Source organism: Gracilinanus agilis, chromosome 3 (assembly GCF_016433145.1).
Source record: "Gracilinanus agilis isolate LMUSP501 chromosome 3, AgileGrace, whole genome shotgun sequence".
NCBI lineage: Eukaryota > Metazoa > Chordata > Mammalia > Didelphimorphia > Didelphidae > Gracilinanus > Gracilinanus agilis.
In genome coordinates this window covers 336,143,076-336,170,071 of record NC_058132.1, presented here as the reverse complement: position 1 = coordinate 336,170,071, position 26,996 = coordinate 336,143,076, and the positions used below count along the sequence as shown (strand labels likewise).

Sequence of the window (26,996 nt, the reverse complement as noted above, 5' to 3'; positions counted from 1 at the left end):
ACAGAATACAAATTTAAATACATAATTTTTTTCTCTTTTTTTGGGGGGGGGGAGGCAGGAACATGTCTAATGAAGAAACTTGTTTTGCAACACTATACATATTCATAATGGACGATGTTTTTCTGGACTCTCAATGGGTGGAGAAGGAAGTAGGGAAAGGGTAAGAATCTAGATCTGAAGAAAGGTGCAAATAAAGAATTTAAAAGTGTGCTTTAAAAAAGAAATAAAAATAAAGTAGCTACAGAATGTACAAAATATTTGTGCATGTACCTACCAAGGCACCTAAAAGAACAAAACATTCTTTATAGAAACAAAAACAGACCTCAATAACTAGAAAGATTGCAATTATTCATAGTTGAAACATGTCAATTAATATACTAAAAGTAAAAATGACAGCATTACCTAAAATGAGACTTCATCTCTTCTAATAAGATATCCAAGACATATATACAGATCCTCTAAAAAGCCAAGAACTTTCCTTAATGGATCAATTATAGTTCTCAAAAGAATTATTAACTAAAAATGAAAAATCGATACAAATCACTAATAAGAGAAATTAACATAAAAATATGTCTGGTTTTATCTCAGAGCTAATAAACTGGAGAATACGGCAAAAGATGAAAATCATTAGTATTAGAGAGGATATTGAAAGACAAGCATACATATGCATTGTTGGTGGAACTGTAAATTAGTGTAACCATTCTGGAAAGCAATTTGGAATTATACAAATAAAATGAATAAAGTGTCCAATATCCTTTGACTCAGAGCTCTCAATACCTTAGTGCATGCACCACAAGAAGGTCAATGGGAGAAAGGTCCCATATATGCAAAACTATTCATAGCAGCACTTTTTATGGTAGCAAAGAACTAGAAACAAAGCAAATTATGTTACTTGAATGTAATATATTTTGTACCAGAAGATATGATGTGCTAGAAGAAACTATGAATATGAAATCAGGGAAGCATAGGTTGATTATTATCAGTACTGTCTCATAAAGCAGAGATGAAGTAGCAGGTAAAACTAGTTTAAAGAAAGGTTGGCATCCAGCTACACAGTCATTCCACAAGTATTTATGAAAGAAAGTGAAAAGCCAGCAGAAGGAAGAAAAACGGAAAAGATTTGCAAAAAGTATGTATAATTATCTTCTCCATCAAAGACAATCTAAATACCACAACCTCCCAAAAAATTAACAACATACAGAAGGCAATTTGCATATCTTAGATAGGAGTAAGCTATAACATATAATTAATGAAGCACTACAAAGAACAGGAAAAGTTGTCTTCAAGGAGTTGTATGGTAGGATAACTAGTAAATATGACAGAAAAACTGGTAACAGATCAAATAGTAATGTGGGTGAGAGGAAGGGATGATAATGGACAGTCAGAGCAATCATCCCTTTCTCATCCTGCCTGCTTTCCCCTCTCTGTTTTAAAATAAACCTACTCCTTTGTGAATTGATCCAACCATTCTGGAAGGTAATTTGGAACTATGCCCAAAGGGCTTTAAAAGAATGCCTGCCCTTTGATACAGCCATACCACTGATGGATTTGTACCCCAAAGAGATAAGGAAAAAGTCTTGTACAAAAATATTTATAGATGCATTCTTTGTGGTGGCAAAAAAATTGGAAAATGAGGGGGTGTCCCTCAATTGAGGAATGGCTAAACAAACTGTGATATCTGATGGTGATGGAATATTATTGTGCTGGAAAGAATGATGAACTGGAGGAATTCTATGTGAACTGAAATGATCTTTAGGAATTGATGCTGAGTAAAAGGAGCAGAACCAGGAGAACATTATACACAGAGACGGATACACTATGGCACAATCAAATGTAATAGGACTTTTCTACTAGCAGCAATGCAATGATACAGGACAATTCTGAGGGACTTATAAGGAAGAATGCTATCCACATCTAGAGAAAGAACTGTGGGAGTAGAAACGCAGAAGAAAAACATATGATTGATCATATGGTTCAATTAGGATATGATTGGGAATACTGACTTTAAAAGATCACTCTATTGCAAATATTAATAATATGGGAACAGGTTTTGAACAATGATACCTGTATAACCCAGTGGGATTGCTCATCGACTCTGAGGGGGAAGGGTGGAGAAGAATATGAATCATGTAACCATGAAAAAATACTCTAAATTTATTAAATAAATAAATTTAAAATAAAACAAACCTTTTTTTTTATCCTGGGACTCCATTCAAACAAACCTACTCTTTTAAAAATATTTTATTTTCCTCCAGTTACATATAAAAACAATTTTTAACATAAATTTTTTCAAATTTTGAGTTCTGAATTTTCTTCTTCCCTCCCATCCTTCCCTCTCCGAGACAGTTAAGAAATTATGTCAGTTTTATATATGCAATCATGTAAAACATTTTTCCATATTAGCTTTTTTGTGGAAGAATCTAAAAAAAAAAAAAAAAAGAAGAAAGCAAGGAAGCAAGGAAGCAAGGAAGTGAAATTTAGGTCTGAATTCAGACTCCATCAGTTCTTTTTCTGAATGATGGTAATTTTTGTCATGAGTCTTTGTGATTGTCTTGGATCACTGTATTGCTGAGAAAAACTAAGTTTCACAGTTGTTCATCAAAAAATATTATTGCTTCTGTTTATGATGTTCTTCTGGTTTTGCTACCTTCATTCTGCATCAGTTCACACAAGTCCAGGTTTTTCCAAAATGACCTTGCTTGTCATTTCTTATAGCACAATAATATTTTATTACAATCATATACCTCAACTTGTTCAGCCATTTCCTCAACTGATAGACAACCCCTAAATTTCTAATTCTTTACTACCACAAAAAAAGAGCTGCACTAAATATTTTTGCACAAGTAGGTCCTTTTCCCTTTTGGTGGATCTCTTTGAGATACTGACCTAGTCGTGTGGATCAAAGGTTCTGAACAGTTTTAGAGCCCTTTGGGCATAGTTCCAAATTGTTCTCCAGAAAGGTTGGATAGGATCATAACTCTACCAATTTTCCCACATCCCTTCCAACATACTGGCCAATCTGATAGGGGTGAGTTAAATTTAACCTTCTCTTTACCCTTATTGTGACAACTGATAATTTGGCTCATCCCTATTTTTCTATTTCCCTTCTGTTAGGACTCTTGACACTATTTGACAACTCTACTTTATCCTTACTGACCATTCTTATGGACTCATCTCATTCCCCAAAGCAATTTTTCCAACTTTTTCTAATTTCTTCTTTACAATAAACACACCCCGGCCCACAACACTTAGAGGATATGGTTTAACCTCCTATGTCGCGAAGAACCTCATTTGGCACTTCACTATTTCTCCGATTATCTCAGAATCATTACTTTCTCCTTCTTTCTTCTAGTCACAGAATAATTATTTCTACTACCCACTAACCCCCTTGATTCCACTCCTTCCTAAACTCCTGGAGGATTCTGATCCAGTAATCAAGTCTTTTATTCATCTTCAATCTTTCTTTTGCTCTTTTCTATCTATCTACAAACATACTCAGTCTATCCAACCTATATCAGCCTTCCCCAGACCCTTCTTTTTGGTCTAGCTAGTCTCATCTATCACTTAGCTGCCCTTCAATTTGGAGATTTGAGGATAAATAGTTTAGAAAACAGTAAAAGAGGAACACCCTGGTTGAAGAAATTAGCAGAAGAAACGCTTTGAGTTTCACTGATGTCTGAAGCTCAGGTCTGGTTCCTTCACAGACCAAGTAGAATTTAAAAAAGAGAGAATCATAAGAGTGAGAATAAAGGGTAGGCTACAAAATTGTAGGCCAAAAAAAAAAAAAAAAGGCAACAGGTTATGGAGGGCCTTGGATGCTAGATTTCTAGACTACATTCAGTATGTAACAGAGCCAACTTAGAATTTGGAGGAGGAGTCTGAGATATATCCATATCTGAGAATAAATATCCATATAAACAAAAACAAATTTGACAATAATATAAAGAATCAGAGGCGAGTAAGACTTGATAGGGAGATTGGTAAGCAAAATGTTACAACTGCCCATGAAATAAGCAATGAGGACTTAAGATTGGAGTGTTAATATTAGGAATGGAGAGGAGATAAATGTGAGAGATGCTGCTGAAGCAGAATCAATAGTAGTTAGAAACTAACTGAATTTTCGTCCCAGAGAAGTTAAGTGACAGAAATTCTAAGCCCAGGTTATAAAGGGAAGGGTAATGCCACAGTAAGAGCAATGGAGATGAAGTTGCAAGCTAATAAACATTTCATCAGATGGATTGGTACCCATTTCAATATATAACCTCTTCTTCCCTAACCACCAATCTTGGGGGTAAAGAAAGTGCAACTGAAAAAAAAGGCAAATGAATGGAAGCTCAGAGAATAGAATGTGTCCTTCCAAACAGTAGTAAGCCAGGTAAGAGGAAAACCTACTCCCACATGAGAAGTAAACTTCTGCACATTTATAGAGTGTAATAACTATTAGAGTAGTTTATACCATGCAGATGAATGTTTTGTAAATACCATGAGAGGCTGAAAAATGAACAAGAAAAAGCACAAAAATTTACTTACCAGGAGTCCCTTTCTTGGCCTCCTCCATTGTTACTCTGACATAGGGCTTACTGTAGTCAATTTCAATTTCATCTGAAAATGGGGCTGGTTCCCTTAAGCCCTTTAAGAAAAGTAAAGGAGAAGAAACATGGTTAGCTTTCATTGAAGAAAATGGATGGCAACCAAATTACTAAAAGAAAGGCAAATGATAAAAAACAACAATTAAATTAAATATCCTTATATCTTAAGAATACTAGCATAATCTAATAATCTCTTTCCAATACTTGGGTAAAAGAGGGAAAAGTGGCCCCTATGGGATCTGGTGAGAGATCCAAGAAGAGGTTTTCCCAACAGTTTTTTGTCAATTTAAAGGAATTTTTTCCCAACTTATTTGTGTGGTTGGGTTTCTCAAACATTAGATTTGTTTCTTATTGCTTTGGTTTCTTGCTTATTTAGCCTATTCCATTGATTTATTTTTTCAATTTTTAAAAACATGATCAAATAGTTTTGATAATTATTTTTACTGAGAAACTTTTTACTATTTCTCCATTGCAAATAAATTACAATCTGGTTCTGGATAAAAGTTTTTAATCATATTAAAGAAACTTTCTAAATATATGCTTTTTAATGGTTTTCAACTTAAACAATTTTTGCAATTTGCTAGACAAAAATTAAGTTTAAACCAGAACTCCATACCACATACCACAATAAGCTCCCTGACTTGAATATAAATGTTATAACATAAAAAAAATTGGAGAGACTTCTTAGTCAAACAAGGGAGAGAAAAGAAACCACAACGTTGATAATAGATGAGTTAGGTTACATACAAATTTTAAAAAGCACAAACAAATCAAGGCAGATAGAATTAGAAAAGAAACTGTTAAATGGAAAGGTTCTTTGAATCAGCTATAATTTTTCTTTAAACCCTTCCCTTCTGTCTTAGAATCAATACTGTATATTGGTTCCAAGGCAGAAGAATGATAAGAGCTAGTCAATGAGGGTTAAGTGAACTTGCCCAGGGTCACATAGCTAGGAAGTGTCAATGGTCACATTTGAATCCAGGATCTCTTACCTCTCAACCCACTAAGCTACCTAGCTGCCCCCTTGTATAAACTACTATTGATAAACATCTGTTTTGTAGGAGTTAAAACTGGTTTTGGTCAAATATAAGAGTTAAAAAGGTTGTTGTGATAGCCATTTATAAAAATTAACTTTTAAGTCACGAGGCTGTTAGTAGCTTTATTACAGTAAGGTAGAGATACTAAAGAGAGGGAAATCTAGGAAGGAGGTAGGAAAATATCGCCTAGACTAAATACTCTAGCTAAATAACCTATAATTGCTGATCCGGGGAAATCTAGCTCAACTCCAACAAAGGCTCCCTCAGGTCCCGATCTCCAATCAGGAGTCATGGTAGTCTCTTCAGCAAGAGTCTCACCAGCACAGCTGAAGTCCAACGCAGAGACATCCATGCAGCAGAATCCCTCTTTCAGCAAGAGCCACCAATGCAGCAGAATCTCCAATGCAGAATCCCTCTTTCAGCAAGATCCACCAATGCATTAGAATCACTCTTTTAGCAGGAGCCACCAATGCAGCAGAATCCCTCCAACACGGAAGTGCTCCAACCCAGAATAAATGCTCAGCTCTCCAGTCTTGCTTTTTATAACCCTTTCCCCATGTCACTTCCTGTCTCTCTGGTTTCTACTTCCTTTCAATGTGAGCTAGTCTATCACATCTCAGGAACCAATCAGTTTCTTAATTTGCCTAGACTGTGGGAGTGGGGAGGGAGGATGTGGCGCTTTTAAGAACCACATCCAGTCTTGAGGGTGTGGACTTCCTTTTCTAGTAAAAGGTTAACTAAGTGTGAAAGGAGGGGCACTCCAAGTTCTTGATTGATCAAGTTAAAATAAACAAAGGAGGATAACTTCCTTTCACAGTCCCCCCTGTGATTCCATTGGGAGACAAACATGTTGAAATCTTCCATATTTATATGCCTAGTCTCCTCAGTGAATCATTTCACAGAACCAGCTTATACCTCTAAAGATCTTCTGGCTAGAGGTGCATACAATATTGCACTTTCTAAGTGGAAATTACAATTCGGGGATAAGAGGGAAAGAAAAGAGAAAGAAAGCAGAAGCAATGATTAATAGGCGCATAGACAAAAATGTCAATTGAGGGCAGTCCCCTTTGGCATAAGAATTTATATTCAGAATAAATGTGTTCAACCCCCTTCAGTTCAGTTCATTATATCCCAAAGTTCACTCTGGATCTTTTGTTGCATTGTATGGTTTCTGCAGACTTCTTTATAGCACCTTCTCCAAAAAGATCCGCTTTCTTGATTCGGGGTGTTGACGAGTTCCCTTTCCTGAAATTTCTCCAAAAATTTTTTTAAACCTTGGATTTTAGGATAATTATACAGTTTGATAACCATGTCATATGAGGAATTCAATACCTGCTATGTACTAGGCAAAGCCAAATGAAACAATCCCTGACCTCAAAGAACTTACTAGGGAAATACAACATGTCTCCAGAAGAGTAAATACAAAATATATATAACCGTAATTAAGAGAGGGGAGGTACTTAAAAATCCTCCTGTATAAAGTAGCACTTGAGCTGAGTCTGAAAAGGATGGGAAGAGTTCCAAGAGGCAGAGAAGAGGAAGGACAGTATTCCAGGCATAAGGAATAGCCTATGCAAAGTTGTGGAAGTGGGATATGGGAAGTCATGCACAGGAAGTATCAAGGTCAAATTTACCTCGAATATAGTTGAACAGGGAGGTGGGAATGATGGTAATATGTAATCAGGCTGGAAAATAGGTTGAAGCCAGATTGTGAAAGGCTTTAAATTCTAAAAAGAAGGGTTTGTGTTTTTCTCTTACGAGAAAGAATATGAAGCCAATGAAGCTTTTTGAGTAAGGGAGAAATGTGGTTTTTAGGAATAGCAATCTGGTAGCCATGTGATAGGGGAGAAAATAAAACAGCAATTAAGTTCAGGACAGAGATGAAAGCCTGAGCTAGAGCAGTGGCCCAGTGTAGACATACAAATGACAAGATAGGGCAACTGATTAAGTTGCAGGGAAGAGAGAAAGAGACCAAAGTTTGAAGACTAAGATTATAAACACTAGATTGGAGGGATTGCAATGTCCTTGTCAGAAATCAAGAATCTAAGAGAAGAGGTGGATTTATGGGGAAAGATAATGAATTCTATTTTAAACAAGTTGAGTTTGAAATGCCTGTAGGACATCCAGGTGGAGATATTCAGCAGTTACTTGGTGATATAGGACTAGAATTTGGGAGAAAGATAAAGATCAGACAGGTAGATTTGGGAGTCATTTGCAAAAAGATATTGAACCATTGGAAACTGATAAGGTTTACCAGGAGTATGAGAGAAAGGGGCAGGACATAGTACTGGAGCATAGCTATACAAAAGGGGCAGAATGATCTTGAAAGAGGTCAAAAAAGGAATGCTCAGATTGGAAGGAAGAGAACATCAAAACAGCCAACTGTCAAAAAGGAAAGAGTACAGGAGGGAAAAGGAAGAGGAGAGGTGGAATATGCAAGTGATAGAGAAGAGTAGTGGTTAATAATGTATTAATAAATACTGCAGAAAGGTCAAGAAGGATAAAGACTAAGAAAATGCCATTCTAGTTAGTAATAAAGAATCAATGGTGAGGGGCAGGTAGGAAGCACAGTGAATAAAGTGCTAGGCCTGCAAGAGATACTTAGTATTGATGTTAAGTGCTTTTTTTATGATAATAAGATAATAGATTTAGAACTGAAAGGAACTTCAAAGTTTATCTAGTCCAATATCTTCGTTTTACAGATGAGGAAACTGAGACCCAAAGAAGTAAAATGACTTCCCAAAGATACAGACAGTGGTAAAACCAGGATTTGAACCCAAGTCCTATGACTCCAGATCCAGCCAAGATGTACTTCACTAGTATTTAAACTAGACTTCAAGGAAGTAGGAGTAGGAGGGAAGAAAATAGAGACAAGGCAGCTTTTTAAATTAATGTGGATATTGAAAAAGATAATATAGGATGACAAATTGAGAGAACAGTAGAGTCTAGTCACTAGACTCTAGTGGCTTAACTCCTTGAAAATGTTGTCTATTATACGTACCTTCTGAATCTGTTACCTCTAACACTGTTAATCACTACTTCTCCTTAAGACTCTTCTCTCTAGGTTTTTGGAACACTTCTCTCTTCTGGTTCTCCTTTTACCTGTCTAAATGCTCCTTCTTCTCAGTCTCCTTTGTTAGATTTTCAATCAGGTCACATCTGCAACTGTGGGAATCCCACAGGATTCTGTCCTGGGCCCTCTTCTCCTATACTATTTCCTTCAGTGATCCTATCAGCTCCTATGGATTCAATTATTATCTCTATGTGATGATTCTCAAATCATCTCTAAGCTCTTTGCTGATCTCCAGTCTTGCATCTGTCTATTGCATATCTCAAACCAGATATCCTATGGACATCTTGAACTCATTATTAAGCCCTCCCTCCTTTGCATTTCTTGTTAACACTGATGTTACCATCATCCTCCCAGCTGCCCACACTCAGAACCTCAGTGTCATCTTTGATTCTTCATTCCCCCATATCCTCCATATCCAATCTGTTACCAAAATCCATTGACTTAACTTTGTAACATCTCTAGAACATGCCCCTTTCTCTTCTTTGACTCTGCTACCACTCTTGGGGCAGGACTTATCAACTGACCCCTGAATAAGGCCTCCTCATTGGTTTCCCTAACATAAGTCTCTCCTTTCCCTTCTCTAGTACATCTATTAATCTGACAAAATGATCTTCCTAAAACTGTAGATCTGATCACGTCACACCCCAATTCAATAAACTCCAATGGCTCCCTGTCACCTCCAATATCCAATATAAAATCATGTTTGCCATTCAAAGCCTTTAATAACCTTTCCATAGTCTTCTTATTTCCCATCACATACCCTCTATACTTCATTGACACTGTCCTCCCCGTTGGTCCTTGTACTAGACTATTTTCCTACTCCATGCATTTTTCACTATCTCCCATGCCTGGAATTCTCTCCCTCTTCATCTATCGCTTGGCTTCCCTGGCTTCCTTCAAGCCCCAGCTAAAATCCCACCTTACACAGGAAGCATTTCCCAATTCCCCTCGATTCTAATGCTTTCCTTATATTGATTATTTCATGTTGAGAGCAAGGGCTCTTTTTTCCTTTTGTATCTCTAGCACTCAACACAATACCTGGCCCATAATAGGTGAGTAATGTTTACTAATTAGACAATTAATAGCTATTACTTAGATAGTTGTTGATTATTATTCACAATACATTCTTGTCCTTATTCTTCAAAAATGATTACAATGTTCCTGAGAGGAGTCAATTTTTAAATCATCCAGTCAGTCAATAAGCATTTATGAAGTAGTTACTATGTGCCAAGTACAACATTATTACTGACAATACTTAAGCCCTGACAGGACCTGTTGGCTGACCACCTTTCAAAGGAGACATAAGAGGCAGTTTTCCCCAGCTTCATTTGATATCATCTGTATTACTCCATCTACTCATTAAGCAAATGTGATCAAAATGCCAAGTACTCTTCTTGTCATAGCCCTGGCTCTACATGCCTTTTGGCATACTGCTATTATGTTCCAAAACACCAGAAATACAGCTTGACTTGTCTTACAGCTGTCGAGCTAGCTTAACTTTGTATTATGCCCATTTCAAACTCTCAACCATGATTAATTTATTGGTGAACTGCTATGAAAACTTGCTGCTTCTGTCACACATATTTTCTAGTCTAAGAACTCGAGTCTCTGGTAGCTATTTTGCAACAAATTATTTATGAAGAGTTTCTGGCCTTTTCTCCATGACTCTAATGATCCACTGGTCAATTTCTGATAAGTCCTAAAGTAAAAAAAAGCTATCCTTCATAGGTCCTCTGGACAAGAGCCCCAAAAAGAAATTCAAATTAACAGCAAGATTTTAGCTAGTTACCTTATTCTGTTCAGTATGCCCTAATGCTCATGCCTGGACATTATGTTTTTCTTAATGTAGCTGAAAATCTTTATTTACTCTGCTCAAGGTAGGAAATGACTTAAAAGGTCATTTAAAAGAGAAGGGGCAGTAGATTGAGAGTCAGACCTAGAGACGGGAGGTCCTAGGTTCAAATCCGGCCTCAGACACTTCCCAGCTTTGTGATCCTGGGCAAGTCGCTTGACCCCCCATTGCCCACCCTTCTTCCTGCCCACTCTTCCATCAAGGAGCCAATAAACAGAAGTTAAGGATTTTAAAAAAAGTAAAATAAAAGAGAAGGGGTCCTGAAAAAGCCTAATAAGAAACAATCATTCATTTCTATTTGCATTTTCTTTTTTGCCACATACCTTCTTCATTCTGACCAGAGAGGATTTCTAAGCTCAATTTTTACATTCAGAGTTTCAAGATCTTTAATATTCAACAACCCTAGGGAATAAATTTTATAATGCTTTTTTATCTATAATAAAATTATTATAAATTTGCATACCTAAAATGAATAAATTAACAATGTTAATGAGCATCCCTTGAATTTCTAAAAAACACTATTCTTACTTCCCAGCTGTGTGACCCTGGGCAAGTCACTTGACCCCCATTGCCCACCCTTACCACTCTTCCACCTATGAGACAATGCACCGAAATTAAGGGTAAAAAAAACAAAAACCACTATTCTTTCTGGGGCATTTTCATATTCCTTATCTCATTAATTCTCCTTTTCCTGGCCAGTCCAACAGATGTAAAGTGGTATCTCAGAGTTGTTTTCATGTGCCTTTCTCTAATCAATAGTGATTTAGAGCATTTTCTCCTATGACTTTAGAAGCTTTGATTTCTTCTAAAAACTGGCTGTTTATATCCTTTGACTGCTTATCAATTGGGGAATGACTCTTATTTTTAAAAATTTGACTCAGTTTCCTATATGTTTGAGAAATGAGGCCTTCATAAGAGAAAGTCACTACAAAAATGTTTGATATTACTTTACTATCTATGGTACTTTTTAGCAAAATGCCATTTTTCATTTCATTTACTCTCAAAATACAAGTAAAGCAGGGGAGGAAATTTTAGTAAGTGCATACCATGTGCCAGGTATTGTGTTAAGCCCTTTATGAAGGTACTGATTTCTATCTTACAGATAATATTCAGAAAAATTAAATAAATTATATTGTCATATGTTTCCTCAGCAAAAATAGGGGAATTAAAATTCTGATCTCCCACTTTCTACAAGTGTTTTTTCCACTAAACCAAGGATTTTCATTTCTTTTCTAAGAACAAATTCCAAACTGACACACACAAAAATCCAACACAATTTTCCAGAAATTCATGGCAGTGTGGTATAGCAGAATGAATACTAGACTAAGTCAGATGGTCCAAGTTCGAGTCTCAGCTCTTCCACCTGCCAACCAGGATGGGCAAGTCACTCAACCTCTCTGAGTCTCAGTTTCCCCTTCTATAAAATAAGGATAATATTTCTCGCAAGTTTGAAAAGAAAGGATTTCATAAAGTGTAAAGTAACTAGCATCTGTGCCTGTAATTCCTACAATCCTTGCTACTCGTAGGCTGAGGCTGGTGGATCTAGGAACTAGGAGTGGTCCTCTCTTCTCCAGTTCCACCTCCCCTGTGTTTTTCATCCTAGCCAGGTATTAGGGTATGGAATGACTTCTCCATAAATGGCAGTCTTTTCATGAGTTGCCCTGGTCAAAAAAAAAAAAAAATTACCATCCTGCAGTCAAACTCATGGAGCTTTTCACACTATTCAGGCTTAAGAGATTCAAAACTTTGTTAGTTTTAATTAGTTTTAATTCACAGCATCTAGGTCAAAACAGAAACTGAAGCTAATTCAGGAGAAATTATGATTCTGAACCTTATTCTGACCATTTATTGATTTTAAAAAATATTGATCCCATGCTAGTTATATGCAAAGTATAACAGGACTCGGGGGAGATAGAAAAATAAGATGGGTCTCACCCTCAAAAGAGCAACTAAGAGGATGAAGTGGATAGAGCACTAGGCCTGCAGTCAGGAAGAACCAAGTTCAAATGTGACCTCAAGACAGTAGGCACATGACCCCAGACAAGCCCAGAACTAATATAGAGAACCCAGGGGTGGGTGTGCAGGTGAGGGGACATCTGCTTTAGGAGGGATGAATAGCCCAGGTTGGATCAAAGCTCCCATGTGGCTCATAGTAGGATTAGGACTAATGCTGCTACAATGCTGATCCAGCCTAAACAAGTTTAGGAGATCTGGTTTCAATCAATAAGTTAAATATACAAACTGTAAAGTATTACATAAATGTGAGTTATTATTATTACAGGCAATTGGCTATCTTCTTTATTGATGCAAAAAATTTTACACATTACTGGGTATTTTAGAAAGGAAATGGAAAAAATCAGCAGGACCCTAGAACAAACCAAAGTCAAAAGGATTTTCATCCCTCCCTCACGAAATTACTTTTTTATTTTAATAGCAAATCTCTGCATAAGTTTTCCAAAGCTGTATGATATAAATTGTTTCCCTCCCTTCTTCCTTCCCTATTCCTGGAGCTGACAAACAATTCAATCTGGGTTCTATATGTACATATATATACATATATATATATACATATATATATATATCATCACGCAAAACATATTTCCATATTGTTCATTTTTGAAAGTGAAAAATTTCATCATCTTTTCCTTTAAAGTTAGCTCCCCTTCTCCAACCTTCCCAGTCACCTCAGAGAGCACTACTAGTCACTCTAACCACAAACTAGGTGCATTCTGGACTCCTTCATTGTCTCACATTCTCCATATTCAATCAGTTGCCAATTAAAGTCCCAACTAAAATCCCATCTTTTTTTTTTTTTTTTTTTAAACCCTTGTACTTCGGTTTATTGTCTCATAGGTGGAAGAGTGGTAAGGGTGGGCAATGGGGGTCAAGTGACTTGCCCAGGGTCACACAGCTGGGAAGTGGCTGAGGCCGGGTTTGAACCTAGGACCTCCTGTCTCTAGGCCTGATTCTCACTCCACTGAGCTACCCAGCTGCCCCTCAATCCCATCTTTTTGCAAGAAACTTTCCCCAACTCTTCTTAATTCTAGTGCCTTTCCTTTCTTAATTATTAAATCTTTCCCAACACCTCTTAATTCTAGTGCATGCTTTCATCCTTTATATAGCTTGTGTTGGCTTGTTTTCTCTCCCATTAGACTGGATGCCTCTTTTTTATATCTCTATTGCTTAGCACAATGCCTAGGCACATAGTAGACACTTAATAAGAGCTTATTCTCTGACTGAGCACTAGGGGTCCATTCCTGCCATCACAAAGGACTGAAAAGATGGAAGATTCTACAGTGATCACTGTTTTTACTCTTTAATTGTAAAGCTAAGAGAAGCTTCTTATAGTGGTGGTAAAGGGAATTCCTATTGTGTTTCTCCTCTCTTCTCACTGAAATAATCTCTATTTACTTTTAATTTCATGAGGGAGGTTGCTACTAACAACAATACAATGATCTGGGACAATTTTGAGGGACTTATGAAAAAGAATGCTATCCATTTCCAGAGAAAGAACTGTTGGAGTAGAGATGCAGATAAAAACATGATTTATCTCTTGTTTATGAGACTTGTTCTTAAAGGGTTCGTGCCTACTGATGTTCAATTGAATTAAATCTTATGAAAAATATTCAGACCAAGAAGCCAACTCTATTGTACTATACTCCCAAAGATAAACAACCATTTCTTATCCTACCAACATCAGATCCCATTAGTTACATATCTTTATAACATATCTTTATTTTGTGGTTCAACACCACCTTGGTTTCTTAAAGGTTTCTAATTATGTTGCACTCAAAGAAGTCTAGACTAAATGAAGGGAAAATGTGCCATTTCTCATATGCTTCACTACAGCCTTCACAGTTGACCCTTGGAAATAATTTTGATTAAGAAAAGGGGTAGAATAGAAAAAAATCTGAGACAAACTTCAAATAGGTTCATTCACACCATGAAAATTACTGAAAGAAAATGCCAATGTTACTAGCACTGGCAAGCCAACAAAATTTTAAACAAAGCTTATGTTGAGTACCTGGATAAAGTACCAAAACAACATTTGACATACTAATAATCAATGGACTCCCTAACTGCTTACTCTACTCCCCAAATCCTGCTATCTACACAATTATATATTTCTTAGCATCTGAATCTCTAAAATAAGACCATTAACATATCTCTTGTTCTGTTGTTTTTTTTTTAACCACTAGCCCTTATAATGAAAGGAAATACAGATAACATTTCCATTCTGACCAAACTCTCAGTTTACAGACTTTGTCTTTTCTGACTCTGGCCATCAATAAGGTGTTTCTATACTTCTTAGTTCAGAAATACCAGTAAAGGAATGACTGTGCTATAAGCCAGTTTATTGAATACCAGAGCAAGGAAGAGAAGACATTGAAAACAAACTGAGAGGCATCTAGATAGCTCAATGGATAGAGTCAGGCCTAGAGATGGGAGGTCCTAAGTTCAAATCTGGCCTCAGACACTCTTTAACTATGTGACTCTGGGCAAGTCACTTTAACCCCAATTGCCTAGCCCTTTCTGATCTTCTGTAGTAGAACTGATACTGAGTAAAGGTAAGGTGGTAAGGGTTTTGAAAGGAAGAAAGGAACACTCTTCACTTAACATATCAAAAGCATCAAAGGTGGCACAATAGATAATGGGTCAGAAAGATCCCAGTTCAAATCTGGCCTCAGACACTAGATGTGTGACCCTGGAGAAGTCACTTAACCTTGGTTTGCCTCCGTTTCCTCAACTGTAAAATAAGAACAGTCCCTATCTCACAGTGTTGTTATATAGCAGGCACTATAGAAGTACTTATTCCTCTTTCTTCCCTTCCAATAAGAATAGGCTCTGCAAGTGTATAGCTAGCAACAAAAACAACCTAAATTTTATATAACAGAATAAGTTGCCCTCTAAGGGTTCACCCCAGAAACCTCATGCCTTTGAAAACTTATTTGATACAAATTTCACATTCCTAAAGTACTAATTGGTAGAATAAGTTTAGAAGTCTTCCCAGAAGATAGTTCAAGACTAGAGAACTTCAGAAAGTTAGACTTGTAAGGAAGGAATCTTAGAAATGATCTAGTCATAAAATTATGTATTTAGAGCTACAATATACCATAGGTCATTTAGTCTAATTTTCTTATTTTGACAAATGAGGAAACAGATGCTCAGAAAACTTAAGAAGTTTGCCCATCTGTTACCTCCATACTATGAACACCATTTCTCTCTTTTCCCAGTTATTGTGTCTATTTCCTTGTGTTCTTCCTTAACAGCACATAGCCCTTCAAAAGTAGTGTGATAAGAACTTAGCAGGAGAGGGGAAGTCACACAATGACTTGAGTCTGAGAATTTCCTTTAGAAGTTGGGTGGAATTACATTCAACTAACCAAGAATCTTAACGTAATATTGTACATGTATTGGAAAGACTTCACAATCCTAGTAGTAAAATAAGTCGAAAAACTGAGACCTCATTCGCCTATTCCTTTCCTTGCTGAATGTCTCTCTCTAGAGCCAAAAGTTTCTATTCATTGCTTTTTAGGAGCAAATCTCAACAGCCAATGCTGCTTATGGTTGAAAGCAGGGGTTCTTTACCTTTTTTGTGTGTAGTGTTCCCCTTTAGCAGTATAGTGAAGCCTGACTCCTCAGATGTTTTTAAATGCATAAAATAAAATACATAAGATTACAAAGAAACCAATTACACTGAAATATAGTTGTCAAAATCTTTCACAAAAAAACAAGTTCACTGACCCCAAGTTAAGAACCTCTAGTTTAAAGGATGATCTTCACTGGGCTGTAACTGGCAATCTTAGGCTCATTAACATGAAGAGGGAAAACATTTAACTTCCTGGCTATGGAAAGGGCACTTGACTTATTCAGGGAACAGAGCATCCAGGAAATACCACTGTATAACATTTTCATTCATCAGAAATTAAGTTTGTATCCTACAATGGTAGCCTAATTTTAATATGTACAGGCAGCAGGTAAAGTAGAAGGGAGACAGTGGTTGGTCTTTGACTGTATGGTCTGTTGGTAGTATATGGAAGGAAAATTATTCATTTATTTGCCCCAGAAAATATAGATTACCTTTCTTTTAACACTGCCTTATGGAGATTACACCATGACAAGAGACTGAGAGTTTCAGTTTTTTTCCCCAAAACACAAGGGGAAAGTCATATGAATTATATAAATAACTAGAGGCAAATGAGTCAGGAAAAAAAATAGAATAGGTAACAATGGAGCTCACAATGATTCCAATTATTACATTAACTTACACTTCAATACTTGAAAAGATTAATTAAGTAGGTACTACCCTCCAAAGACTAAGATCATATCCCCTCCACATGTCTGAAGTTTCTTGAGTTGCTATAGTCAGAAACATTCAATATCATTGGTGATCAATCTTCTGGAGATCATTAGTGGTCAACCTTCTGGTGATAAGTCCCTCCAAATTTAATTGGGCTATTTCAAATTGGGCCCATAAATCCATCACCATGCTCACTAGGGCATATGCTACAATGGTACAGCCTTTTTAAGAATTCTTATTTTCATATCTGAATTAAAGCATCAGAATAAGTCTTTAGTACAAGAATAAATAGAAATAATTTCAAAATAATTAATTTTTGCTGCCTTGTCAAGTAATAAAACCATCAGTCTCAAATGACTAACAATTTACAACCCAGATAAAGGACTTATATACAATTTTTTTTGTTTATTTATAAGATTTAATTTACTTTAGTCTTGGGTTTGTTTGCTTTTTCAACATGCTATAGAAGAGATTCAATCACAGGAATAACAAATTTGTTTTTGTATTTACAAGTGAAAAAAGTAGAAATACCTTTTTGGTTTGTGTCTTTTTAACCAAACAACTCCAGAGAAAACCTCTGCTCTATCGTGTAGGCTCTTTCTTCAGCACCAGAATTAACTTCATATGGACCTGCAAGTCCAGAATGGGCATAATACTGTCCCATCCGATACCCTTAGTTCTTTTTTTAACCTATGAACACTTGAGTGGCATAGTAGACAATGCCAGGTTTGGAAGACCTAAATTCAAATCCTATCTCAGACACACTAGCTAAGTGATGCTAAGAATAAGTCACTATGTGTCTCTACCTTCAGTTTCTTATTCTGCAAAATAATAGATTTGGACTCTGACCTCTACATTCTCTTCCAGTACTAAATCTATAATCATGATTCCAAGAGTTTCTGTTTTTCTGTTTCCTAAGGGTTTGCTATTTTCCCACACTAACATCAATTCTGTACCAAAAAAATATAATCCAGAATTCCTTTTTCCTTTCAAAATTACAACAAATGCTAAACACCAGAAAAGAACAGAGAGGGAAAATCCATTCATGTAATCTTCAGTTTTGCCATCATCACCAACAAAAAATATTTATACTATAAACTATATTGTAACCTGTGGCCAAAAAAAAAAAAAAAAAGTCTTCCTGTAACCCTCCCTCTCTAAATTTCTATTTTGTTTAGTTTTTTAATTATTTTTTCATTTTCATTTTCTTTATTTTATTCCAGTAACAAATCTACACATAAGTTTTCCAAGGTTACATGATTCATGTTGTCTCACTCCCCTCTCCCATAACTGACAAGCAGTTCCACTAGGTTTTCCATGTATTATCACTCAAAATCTATTTCCATATTGTTCATTTTTGTAACCGAGTATCCTTTTAAAACCAAAACCCCAAATAAACAAGTGATAAATAATGTTTTCTTCTGGATTTCTACTCCAACAGTTCTCTCCCTAGATAGGAATATCATTCTTTTCATAAGTCCCTCAGAATTGTCCTGGATCACTGTATTGTTATTAGCAGCAAAGTCTATTACATTTGATCACCCCACAATGTTTCAGTTACTGTACAAAATGTTTTCCTGGTTCTACTTATTTCACTACACATCAGTTCATATAGGTCCTTCCAGTTCTTACAGAAATCAACTGTTACCTCATTTCTTATAGGACAATAGTATTCCATCACCATCATATACCACAATTTGTTCAACCATTCCCTAACTGAGGGACATCCCTTCAATTTCCAATTTTTGCTACCACAAGAAGAACAGCTATAAATATTTTTGTACAAACAGGTCCATCTCCATTTTTAAAAAAATTTCTTTGGGATACAGAATTAGTAGTGGTATTGCTGGATCAAAAGGCATGCATTCTTTTAAAACTATTTGGGCATAATCCCAAATTGCCTTCCAGAATAGTTGAGTCAATTCACAACTCCACCAGAAATGCATTAGTGTCCCAATTTTGCCACATCCTCTCCAATATTTGTTTTCCTTTACTGTCATAGTGGCCAATCTGGTGGTATTTGAATTGTACATTTCTCTAATCAAGAGAAATTTAGAACATTTTTTCATATAATTATTGACAGCTTTGATTTCTTCCTCTGAGAACTGCCTCATTCATATCCCTTGACCATTTGTCAATTGGGGATTGGTTTGTCTAAGCTCTATTTTGGACAGCAATAGATTAAATAAATTTTTTTTTAAACCCTTACCTTCTAAGGTCTTGGAGTTAATACTGTGCATTGGGTCCAAGGCAGAAGACTGGTAAGGGTAGGCAATGGGGGTTCAAATGACTTGCTCGGGTCACATGGCTGGGAAGTGTCTGAGGCCAGATTTGAACCTAGGACCTCCTGTCTCTAGGCCTGGCTCTCAATCCACTGAGCTACCCAGCTACCCCCAGCTTAAATAATTTTAATATTCATTTACTAGACTTCTAATGCACTTTTTAATTTCAAGGTATTAGCTTGACTTTTCAATTGTAGATCAAAAATCAGTACTCATGATATACCTCTCTAAAGGGGACCAGTTCTATGTAAGTGAAGCACAAATAAAAATGGGAAAATAAAAAAGTACTGATAACTTCAACCACTGTGAGGGCTCTTTTGATTGTCTTTCTGGAAAAAGGATGGATGAAATCTTACAGACATAAGGTAGCATAGGAAGCTTGGGAATAGTCTTGGGTGTAGTTTCCCATGTGAGACACACTTGAAGTATGAATGAAAGATGGTTTGGGGGTAAGAAGCAACAAATTAGAGCTATGATTCTATTTTTGCAGTAAAAGGGAAAGGAATTTAGGTATAAGAATTGAATTCACTAAGGTATCTGGGGTTAGGAGAAAAACCCTAAATGTTAGATATGTTGTTATTAGATTAGATATTAGAACCCATTTCATTAACAGGTGTTTGCTATTGGACCAAGATATGTTCCTAACACCCCCAAACTTTTCCAACATTCCTTCCTTTGCACTTTTGAAGCAGCTCAACTAAATTGTGGGTTATACTACACTAGCATATACAGAACAAGCCTTCCAACAACTGTGTGGATAAGCAATCTTCTTATTACTTAAGAGATTATGCAACTATTATTTCATTCATGCTGTTTCAATTCATCCTGAAGGTAAGAAATGTCAAATTATAAAATCCTTTTATTTACTTACAAACGAGTTGCGAGATACTTTGGCAATGACCTCTTCTGCTGACCCATTGGATCCACTTGATTCTCTCCTCCTCTTCCTTGAATTCAACTTGGTTGAACTCTGTTCATCTTTTTTGTCTAACCTGGACACAGAAAAGGAAAAAGATTTCCTTCTTATTGGGGAAGAAAAAGCAAGCTAATATTTAAGGGATAACATTAAGTATACCCAGCAAATGATTAACTCTAATGTGTTCCTTTCTACAAAATATGCCAGTTTCATTTGGTAGAAACTGTAATACTTAATAAGGCACAGTATCTGACAGAAATAGTGAATGATGCCCCTGAAAAGGTAGTCACCCCTTTAATTCCTTCCCGCTCTCTTCAACACTATTTGTATGCAGAATATATACTATGTATTATAGGTCAAAAGCATTCTTGTAAAAACACTGAATTTACAATCACTGCAGGTCAAAAGACTAGAATTCTTTGGCTTAAAAGAAAAATTACATAAGCTCTACTGTTGCTCATTTCTATGAAAGGAAAACTCTGGAGGTATGGGAGGTTGAAGAGAAGCTTGGAGAGATTGATCTGGTGTAGAAAGGCCCCAGCCCACCCAACCTTCAAAGGATAAGAGCAAACTGAGACATTTGCAATCTAGTCCCACTCTAATTCAATTTTTATGTCCTGAGAATCCTCCCCCCTCCATTACTGATAGTGAAGAAATACTCTGAAGCAAAGGTAAAGTAAATTGTAAATAATTTCTTTAATCTAGGACTTGATAATTTAAGAGGGGATTGAAACAAAGCCTCACATAACAAAAGCTAATCTAAAAAACAGGAATCAAAAAAGAGAAAGATTCTATTATGAAAGAATAAACTTACATTTTCAAGAGAAAGAAATAAAATTATCAATGTTGTATTAACTACTGACTAGTAGTATAGGTTCCCTGTAATATATGTAGATCCACACATCTCTATCCCCCCGCTTCAACAAGGATTCACTGAGTTTCCGTGATGGATATAGAACAATGGTAGGTGCTATGGACAATAAAAAAATATACATTTGTGGTAACAACTTCTGTCCCCATATATTTTTCTCTTACTGACGACACTATTCTACATGTATTCCCTAGATTCTCCCCTTTCTCACTTAAGTCTAAACTGTTCCTGCTCATTCTGGGCATTCCCTGGGCTACCAAAACAAAAGCCATGCTTATTGTGACACAACTATACTGGGCTAGCTACAGGCAAAAGAGAAGGTGGCCTCAGAACCCATGAATCAGCATGAATGAATCAGCAACCTATACCACAATTATCAAAGGTTGTATGGGCCAGGCAAGACCATGAACAGGTGAAATTTACCTTTGACATACTTCTCTTAGCAGCTGATTCTGAGTTTTAAAATTAAGTAATCCTTACTAAGGGTTAATTAAGGCTAATTTGTGTCCTGATTAAATGTTTTTCTGTTTGAAAAACTGACACTCTCATTAATACCAGCTAGCCAGATAATAGAGCACAAATTCTTTAACATAAAAGGATTCTAAATGCCCACAAATTCAGGGGCACCAGGAGAGGGCTTAAAGGTAATCAAGTCAGACACCTTCGTTTTACAGATGAGGAAAACGAGGCTCAGAGATGTTAAATGATTTTCCTAGGGTCACACAATTAATATCAGAGGTAAGATCTAAATCCAGATTTTCCTGACTCCAAGATCAGTTCTATCTATATATTATTCCACACTGCCTCTCAAGAAAGGGAAATGATTCATTTTCTTATTCAGTTATTTGCCTGTCTTCTCAAAGCAATGGTACATTAATGAGATAATTGTAAAGCACTTAACACAGTGCCCAGCACATAGTAAGCACTATATAAATCCTTGCTATTATTATTATTACTAAATACCTGATAAAAAATGTCAGATTGCCAATAACAAATCTTCCCTAAGGAATATGTCTTAACCAAATCCAAGTAGCAGCAAGTAGCCAATTTTTACAAAAATGTGTTCTAACTCTTCATGCCTAGAGTTTTCATGAGTCAAGGCTGAGTAACAGACAGGTTCATATTTTCTGACCATTTATTTACTGGGAAATGACTTATAGTCTTATAAATTTGATTCAGTTCTGTCCTTGTCAGAGAAATTTGCTATAAAAATTTTTTTCAGCAGTTTCCTGTTTTCTTTCTAACCTTGGCCACATTTGTTTTGTTTGTGCAAAATATACTTAATTTATTGTGGTCAAAGTTGTCTATTGTATATCCCATAATGTTCTCTATCTCTTGTTTGGTCATAAATTCTTCCCTTTTCCATAGATCTAACAAGTAAAATTTTCCATGCTCTCCTAACTTACATGTATTGTATCATCCTTTATGTTTAAAATCATGAACTCATCTTGACCTTATCTCAGAGACAGATGTTGGTCTATACCTAGTTTCTGCCAAACTGCTTTCCAGTTTTGCCAATAACTTTTGTCAAATAATGAGTTCTTGCCCCCCAAAGCTTAGATCTTTGAGTTTGTCAAACATCAAATTATTATAGTCATTTACTATTGTGTATTGTATACCTGATCTATTCCATTGATCCCCCAACTCTATTACTTAGCCAATACCAGATTGTTTTGATGATTACCACTTTGTAATATAGTTTTAGATCTGGTACTGTGAGGCCACTTTCCTTCATGTTTTTTTTTCTTTTGATATTCCTGACCTTTCCTTCTTCCAAATGAATTATTATTTTTCTCTAATTTCCTAAAAATTTCTTTATTATGTTGACTCAGTCTATCCATAAACAATTAAGTCTCCAACAGTTTAGCTCTGAATTTATTGTGTAAAAGTTGTTCAGTAATTTTCAATCACATGATTCTTCTGATCTCACTGAGGTTTTTCTGACAAAGATAGAGTAGTTTGCCATTTCCTTCTCCAACTCATTTGACAGATTAGGAAACTAAAGTAAACAGGGTTAAGTTACTTGCCAAGAGTCACACAACTAGTGTCTGAGGTAAGATTGAACTCAAAAAGATTAATCTTCCTGATTCCAGATCCATTACTCTATCCACCGTACAACCTAGCTGCCCTGCATTTGTGTGAAAAGTGTTTTGTAATGGTATTCATATAGTTCCTGAGTTTGCCTTGGCACATAGATTCCCAAGTATTTTATAATGCCTATACTTATTTTCAATGGAATTTCTCTGTCTCTTCCTGATGGACTTTGTTGATAATATACAGAAATGTTGATGATTTATATGTTTATTTTATGTCCTGCAACTTTGCTACAGCTGTTGATTCCAATAGTTTTTTAGTTGACTAGGATTCTCTAAGTATATCATCATATGACCTGCAGTGAGTGATAGTCTTGTTTCCTCATTGCCAATTCTAATTATGTCCATTTTTTTTCTTAATGCTAAAGCTAGCATTTCTAGTATAATATTGAACAATGGTGGTAATATGGGATATCCTTGCTTCATTTCTGATCTTACTGGGAAGGCTTCTAGCATATTCTCATCATAGATAATGTTTGCTCATAGTTTAGATACATACCACTCATCATTTTAAGGAAAATTCCATTTATATGAATGCTTTCAAGTGTTTTAAATAGGAATTAGTGTTGTATTTTGGCAAAACTTTTTTCCACATAAAGACAATCATATGGTTTTTTTTGTTGTTGTTTTGTTATCTATATGGTCAATTATGCTGATAGTTTTCCTAATACTGAACCAGACCTGTACGCCTGGTATAAATCCCACCCGGTCATAGTATATGATCTTTGTGAGATATTGGTCCAATTTCCTTGCTAGTATTTTACTTAAAATTTTTGTGTCAATATTCATTAGAGATATTGGTCCATAGTTTTCTTTCTGACTTTGCTCTTCAAAATATCAAATTTGTATCAAAATCAAAAAGTATCAAAATCATATTTGTGTTGTAACTAGAATTTTTTATATTTTCAGCTTAAACAACAAAAGGGTAATTCTCTTTCCTTCCAAAATCTTTCTAACTAAACTTAGAACCTGAATTTATAAGTTATATGGAGTGGCAAGGTAGCTCAGTGGATAGAGAGCCAGGACTAGTATTGGGAAGACTTGGGCTCAAATCTGTCCTCAGACACTTCTTTGGAACTGACAATATCAAACTGGGGGAGGGGAGACAAAGAAGATGAAAGCTATGTATTTTTAAAAAGTCTTTTCCCTTCAACAGTAGAAAGGGAGTTTTTAAGGCTCCATATCTAGTAAATTTGACTTGTTACAGAACTTCCTAAGTACAGAAACTTCCAAAACTAAGCCTTTGGTAAACTCTTGAGCCCTTTTAATAGAACTTTCTCAGAAGGAGAAAGCAGTTTGGCCCTTTTAATAACATATTCCTTGAAGCATGTTATATGTCCGTACTATAATCCCCTCAATTGCTAGTATCTTCTTCCCTCACTATCATGTATTTAACAATCTTTTATTTATTTTATATTCATTCTGTATTTATATACACATGTGGTCTACCCACTTAGAATCCAAGCTCCTTGAAAGCAAAACCTATTTCATTTTTCCATTTAGTGTCACCAGTGTTTATCAGAGTACCTGACACAGGCATCTGATAAATGACTACTGTTTAATTGGCTGAGCTAGACCAACACCTGGGAAAGATGAAAAGATTCCTTTTATCCAAAGCCTAAAATACTACTAGTGTGGGCTGACAAAATAAAAGATAGTCTGGAGGAGAGTCCGGGTTAAGATGGCGGCAGAGTAAGAAGCAGCTCTTAACCTCTCCTGACCGAAACACACAAAACTCCTCAAGGGGACATAAAAACAAGTCCAGACGAACGGAGGAACCCCACAACAGGGCACAGCGTGGAAGGTACGTGGAATCGAGACAGTTCCAGGCTAAAAAGGGCTCTCACTCACTCAATCGCGAGCTGAGCAACCGCCCCACCCCCACCCCCTCCACACTCACCTATAGCTCCGAACCCAGCTAAAAAAAAATAGAGCAAGTTTGGGGCACCCATCAAGTCATTGGCAGCTCCGGGACCTGTTCCTGAGAGCAGCAAGACTTAGGACCCCATTAAGTCAAGAACGCACGCGAAATCTGAGCGCGCGGGAGCAGAGAGTGGACGCTGGGCGCGCGCCCGCTGAGCAGAGGCGTGGGTGGAGGTAAACACAGCCAGGAACTAAAGCCTAAGTGGGGAACCAGTGCAGACGGGTATACGACTGTGGAAGTAGCTCCCTGAGACTTGTAAAGGAGCCTCCTGCAGAGGATCAAGCAAGGGAATCCACCAGGGGGCTTGACCTTGGAAAAAACTAGAACTCAGACCTCAGGAGCCAATAGACCGCGGACAGACACTGAGAGCGAGGATAAACCTGAGAAGCTGCTGGGCTAATGATGGCTAATCAGTTACAGGAAATTCAGAAGAGAAAGAATAATAACAAAAAAAAGAAGTCTTTAACACTCGACAGCTTCTACACAGAGAAAATCCAGACAACTGAGCAAACAGAGGAGGAGAACAAACAACCATCCAGACCCTCCCCAAATAAGGAAAACTCCTCACAAGCTATGGAAGAGTTCAAAACTGAGATTCTGAGGAAAATGGAAGAGATCTGCCAAGAAAATAACAGCTTAAAAGGTAGAATCTTGCAACTGGAAAGCGAGGCTCAGAAACCAAATGAACTGATAAGCAAATTGAACACAAGAAATGACCAGATTGAAAAGGAATACCAGAAGATTATGGCCGAAAACAAGAAGATTATGGCCGAAAACCAAAAGATTATGGCCGATTACCAGAAGATTATGGCCGAAAACCAAAAGATTATAGCCGAAAATCAATCCCTAAAGGCTAGAATTGAGCAAGTAGAAACTAATGATCTCTCAAGACAACAAGAACAAATAAAACAAAGCCAAAAGACTGAAAAAATAGAAGGAAACATGAAATATCTCAATGAGAGAGTGACAGACCAAGAAAACCGGTCTAGAAGAGACAATTTGAGAATAATTGGTCTTCCAGAAAAACCAGAAATTAATAAAAACCTGGACTCTATACTAACAGAAATAATTCAGCAAAATTGCCCTGAAGTCCTACAACAAGAGGGCAATAAAGACATTGAAAGGATTCATAGAACACCTGCGGCATTCGATCAAGAAAGGAAAACACCAAGAAACATCATTGCAAAATTCAAGAGTTTCCAAGCAAAAGAAAAAATCTTACAAGAAGCCAGAAAGAAACAATTCAAATATCAAGGAGCACCAATCAGGATCACACAGGATCTGGCAGCCTCCACGCTAAAAGATCGCAAGGCGTGGAATACAATATTCAGAAAGGCAAGAGAGCTGGGCCTGCAACCACGGATCAACTACCCATCAAAATTGACTATATATTTCCAAGGGAAAGTATGGGCATTCAACAAAATTGAAGAATTCCAGGTATTTGCACAGAAAAGACCGGGGCTAAATGGAAAGTTTGATATCCAACCACAAAAATTGAGAGAAACCTGAAAAGGTAAATAAGATACAGAGGGGAAAGAAAGAAAACTTATAATTTTTAAATTTGCCTTTTTAAGGGCCTCAGTGAGATCTAATTATCTGTATTCCTTTGTAGAGAAATGTTATGTTTAATTTGCTGTAGTGAACTCTATTCACTATTATAATATTCACTATTATAGTAATCAGAAGAATAAATAACAGGGTGAGGGTGGAACACTAAATAATCTAAGATGGCATGGGGGATGGGAAAGAGGGGGAGAATAGCATGGGACACCAAGAGAAACTTGAGCGAATAAGAAAATAGAATATTCTATTACACACAAAGAGGGCATGGGAGAGAGAGGGGACAAATACTATTATAAGAAGGAGAGGAAGAGAGCATAAAGAGGTAATAATCAAACCTTACTCTCAGTGTAATCAACCCGGAGAGGGAAGAGTAGCTATACTATCCATTGGGAAATAAAACTCTTATCTTACTCTTCTGAGGAAGTTAGAAGGGATAAACCAAGGGGAGCAGGGGAGTGGGGAGAACAAAAAAAGGGAGGGGAGAAGGGGGAGGGA

The 26,996-nt window shown here is 36.5% G+C and overlaps 1 protein-coding gene across 2 annotated transcripts in view; it reads right to left on the bottom strand.

The window, feature by feature from the left end:
- The window catches only part of PCYT1A (phosphate cytidylyltransferase 1A, choline), a 94,452-nt gene that overhangs the window by 14,607 nt on the left and 52,849 nt on the right, over positions 1 to 26,996 (bottom strand). For both annotated transcript variants that reach the window (XM_044670010.1, XM_044670012.1), the window contains 2 exons: positions 20,006 to 20,126; positions 4,531 to 4,630 (listed from right to left, as the gene is read on the bottom strand). In XM_044670010.1, the coding sequence (XP_044525945.1) occupies positions 4,531 to 4,630; positions 20,006 to 20,126 (221 nt within the window). The remainder of the gene's footprint in view (positions 1 to 4,530; positions 4,631 to 20,005; positions 20,127 to 26,996) is intronic.